At 30.1% G+C, this 3,711-nt stretch overlaps 1 protein-coding gene across 1 annotated transcript; it reads left to right on the top strand.

The window, feature by feature from the left end:
* Window positions 251–2,151, top strand: LOC109842203. The gene is made up of 5 exons (XM_020411107.1): window positions 251–387; window positions 585–634; window positions 720–825; window positions 1,698–1,750; window positions 1,927–2,151. Exons 1-5 carry the CDS (start codon window positions 300–302, stop codon window positions 2,149–2,151), a joined length of 522 nt encoding a protein of 173 aa, XP_020266696.1. The 5' UTR covers window positions 251–299.

Raw genomic sequence — 3,711 nt, 5'->3', positions numbered from 1 at the left:
AACTTCTCTTCATATGTTCAATCTTTCGATACTTTCTTTCTTGATTCTAGCACCTTTTTTAAAGTACCACGTATAGATGGTTACATAATAATATTGAGGAGCTAGTTTAAAAAAAGAGAGAAAGGACAAAAATCTAGAGATTAAAAGATTGATTGAGTTGTTGGAATTCTAGCTTTGACTTGATATCTTAGATTCTTTCCTTTATAAGGACCCTAACACCCTCCTTTTCATCTCCTCTCCCTTGTTCGTAATCGCACTTGACAAACATACCTAAAGGTTAGGCTCAGAAAAATAAAGAAATGATGTGCCTAAGATTCACAAGCGTGGCCCTTTGGCTTTTGCTCTCTTTGGCTTCTCTGAGGGACTCCATTGCTATTAACCACCAAGGTACATACTTAATTTCTTCTTTTATTCGTAATTTCCAAAACAAAAAAAAAATGCATAAAAGTTCATGCTAACTCTTGACATGTTTATTTAATCTTGATTTAGTTTGCTTCTTGCTAATGAAACTAGCTAGGATGAAATTTTATAAATGCTTCGACTTGGAAATTAAAAGTAGTGCTAATTCCTCACTTCTTTTATAGAGATTGACGCGCTGGCAAGTAGTCATCATGCCATAGAACTGAACAAAAAGGTACATTTTGACGTTATTAACTATTTATCTTGAAAATTTTGAAAAAAGAAATCTACTGAGCCATATAGTTGGCATCAATTTATAGGAACTCCAAGTCGAGGCGGAGGCAGAAGTGGTGACCAGAAGGAAAATAATGCTGAGAGGAAGGAAGATGGGGGCGAAAGACGAGATGAAGAAGGAGAAGATCACAGGTGCAATTAACCCTTCTGTTGGAAAATGTGAGGATATAAATGGAGGGAAAGGGGAATATTCAAAATTAGAGTGTGATTTGAAGGTCAATAGAGGCCCCTCTTCTAGTGTCAAACTTGTTGGATTGATCCCTTTCAGTTCTGATTACCATGCACCAAGAACTCACCCACCAAAGAACAACTAAGGCAAAGTTGATCTCCAATGCCACTAACTCCAAAAGAATTTTGGGCAATTTTGTTTTTTCTTTCTCTTTATTATTGATATATATACACATATATGTCTATGTGAATGTAGATGGAGAGATGCCTTACAGTGTATTTTGTATGAAATGGCAAATTGACTACTTCAAAGAAATCTCTTTCTTTTATACCTATATATATACATATTGGCAAGTTGTGATGAATGTCTCTTGATTACTTGATTTTGGATTTTAGGTATTATTCGAATGTTCTGATGCGTATACAAAGCTCATGCACGTACAAATCTGCCAGGTGTGAATTTTAGAAGAATTATGTAGATGGAGAGATGCCTTATAGCGTATTTTGTATGAAATGACAATGACTACTTAGAGGAATTTGATTCTCATATTCCCATATATATATATGATATTACTGGCATGCTTATGTGATCTTGTCCCTTAATTACTACATTTCTTGCTTAATTAAGTGTTATTTGAGTCTTTGATGAGCACAAAGTTCATTGACAATCTTTCAAAAATGTGAAAAGTTTAGAAGAATCATTATCCCGGGAGCATACTTTGAGAGAGTTTTCCGTAATTTTAGGGTGATAAAGTGCAATTTCTTGAAATGAGTAGAAGAAAGATGGAAGGGTTCTGTGCCATTTGAATACTTGTATTTTTTTTTTCCTGACGCAGGAAATGGCGTGCATTCTCCAAACAAATTTGGCTCAGCAGGCACAAGTTATAAGGTAATTAAATACGTTATGTAAGCGTAATTTCTATACAATTTCTAATTTCCTCATCTAATCTTTTTTGAGTCTAAAATCATTTCATTAAGAATTTGAATGGTGACACATAATATGATTAATAAAGTTACATGTTTTGAAACGCACACTAATTAATAGTATCATCATCATTTCTACAGACTCAAGATAATTTTTCCTCAATGCACAAGCTGGAAGCTTTTGAGCCAGAAAATTTTCCAAATGCTGAACAAAATGAATCCTCTGCTGCTAAAGTCTCTCCAGCTGAAAGTACAGAGGATGAGCTCTACAATTTGCTGAACGAGGATTACACTAGAGGTCACAAGAAATCCCCAATCCACAATCTTCAAACCTTGAAGGATAGTGATATTGTTGGAGTCCCTTAATTAATTAGTAGCTCTTTCCTACAAAAATTTTGTAATGAGATATGGCTTTTATTTAGCTTCTTGTACTCTTACTAAGACTAGCTTTGTTAGTTTTATTTGGGAGCTAATTAAGTAGGAATAAATACTAGAATGTATCAAGCTCAATAATAGCTTTGCTTTATATTTTTTTTTCTTTAACTGGAATTTTAAGAAATTTCTCGTATGTTTGTGTATTCTTGTAGTTTGACGTGGAATTGAGATTGTTTCCCACTTGTTTTTTGACAGGGAGGAGGTCAAGTTCACCTCAGAATTCATAATTGTTAAATATTACAAGTGGGCATCTCCAAACTATAGTTATCCCTAAGAACAAATAAGCCTTTGTTTTTTTTTGTTATATAGAATGATTTTGATTTATTATGAATATAACTAATACCGTAGGTTTCATGTGTTGTACTCGTTGATACCTTATTTATGAAAGATTAGTATAATGCACATGATTTGCACGTAAACGTACATGTTTTAAGTTTTGAATTTTTTATTGAATAGTAGAACTATATGTTAACAAATAAAATTGTATAATAAGATTGCTTAAAAATAAAATGTATGAATTAATTATTATTATGTAGTTATTGTATTTGAATGTTTTTCTTATAATGATCGCTCAATGTTAATTTTTTTAAATAAGTCTCCAAACTTGAAAGTTGTTAAATAAGTTATTGTGTAGTTTGTTCTTAAATAAAGTTGCCAATTATATAAGTTGTCTTAAATATTCACCACAACTTGAAAGTTGTTAACTTAACACTAAATTAATTAAGCTGCATTAATCTTGCTAGCTTTTTCCTCGATGTTCCATAGATAATTATACTTTGATACCTGCAACATACTGTAATAGTTACTTCTCATTATAATTATTTAACATGGTAAATTACACTAAACCCTTATGAACTTTTAGCCCATATAAAATTTCAAAAGTACACTAAACTCCTAATGACTTTTCTGTTTTAAAGAAGACCCCAATAATTTTCTTAACTTTGCAGATAATTCTTATAAATTAGAACTAGAAAATAGCATAAAAAGACGTTTTGAAAGTTATTAGGGATTTTGTGTAATTTATCTAAAGATATCGAAGCCTTTTTACAAAAGTTATTAGGGGTTTAGTGTGATTTTGGAAGTTCATAGGATCTATTTATTAAAAATGCTAATAGTTCATGGGGGTACTATAATTTACCTACAATTAATAGTACTATTATTCACAATTAAATAAATTTTTTTGTAAAAAGATTAGTTTTCAATCATTACCAAGTATAGATTATTCAGTATCATGTAATAATTTTTGAGAAAATACTCTAAAAATAATATTAAATTATTTATTTAATAATATAATACTAAATAAATAGTATACTTCATAATTTTGTGATATTATTAAAATAATTACACTTTTTATGGCATTCAAAAGTTATTCGATTTATTTTATTACTCATTGAATTATAGTATAATTTTTAATACTATTGGTTACTACTAATAATTGCGCATACTTATTTTATAAATTATTTTATTATTTTATTATTTTTAAATAATTAA

This window comes from Asparagus officinalis, chromosome 5 (genome assembly GCF_001876935.1).
Source record: "Asparagus officinalis chromosome 5, Aspof.V1, whole genome shotgun sequence".
In the NCBI taxonomy this organism is placed as follows: domain Eukaryota; kingdom Viridiplantae; phylum Streptophyta; class Magnoliopsida; order Asparagales; family Asparagaceae; genus Asparagus; species Asparagus officinalis.
This window is presented reverse-complemented; position numbering and strand designations above follow the sequence as displayed.

What these genes read in the sequence shown, in the direction of transcription:
- LOC109842203 (XM_020411107.1), top strand. Translation starts at nt 300, where the DNA reads ATGATGTGCCTAAGATTCACAAGCGTGGCCCTTTGGCTTTTGCTCTCT. An exon ending in CATTGCTATTAACCACCAAG is followed by an intron (nt 388 to 584) that starts GTACATACTTAA and finishes CTTCTTTTATAG; the next exon opens with AGATTGACGCGCTGGCAAGT. An exon ending in CCATAGAACTGAACAAAAAG is followed by an intron (nt 635 to 719) that starts GTACATTTTGAC and finishes ATCAATTTATAG; the next exon opens with GAACTCCAAGTCGAGGCGGA.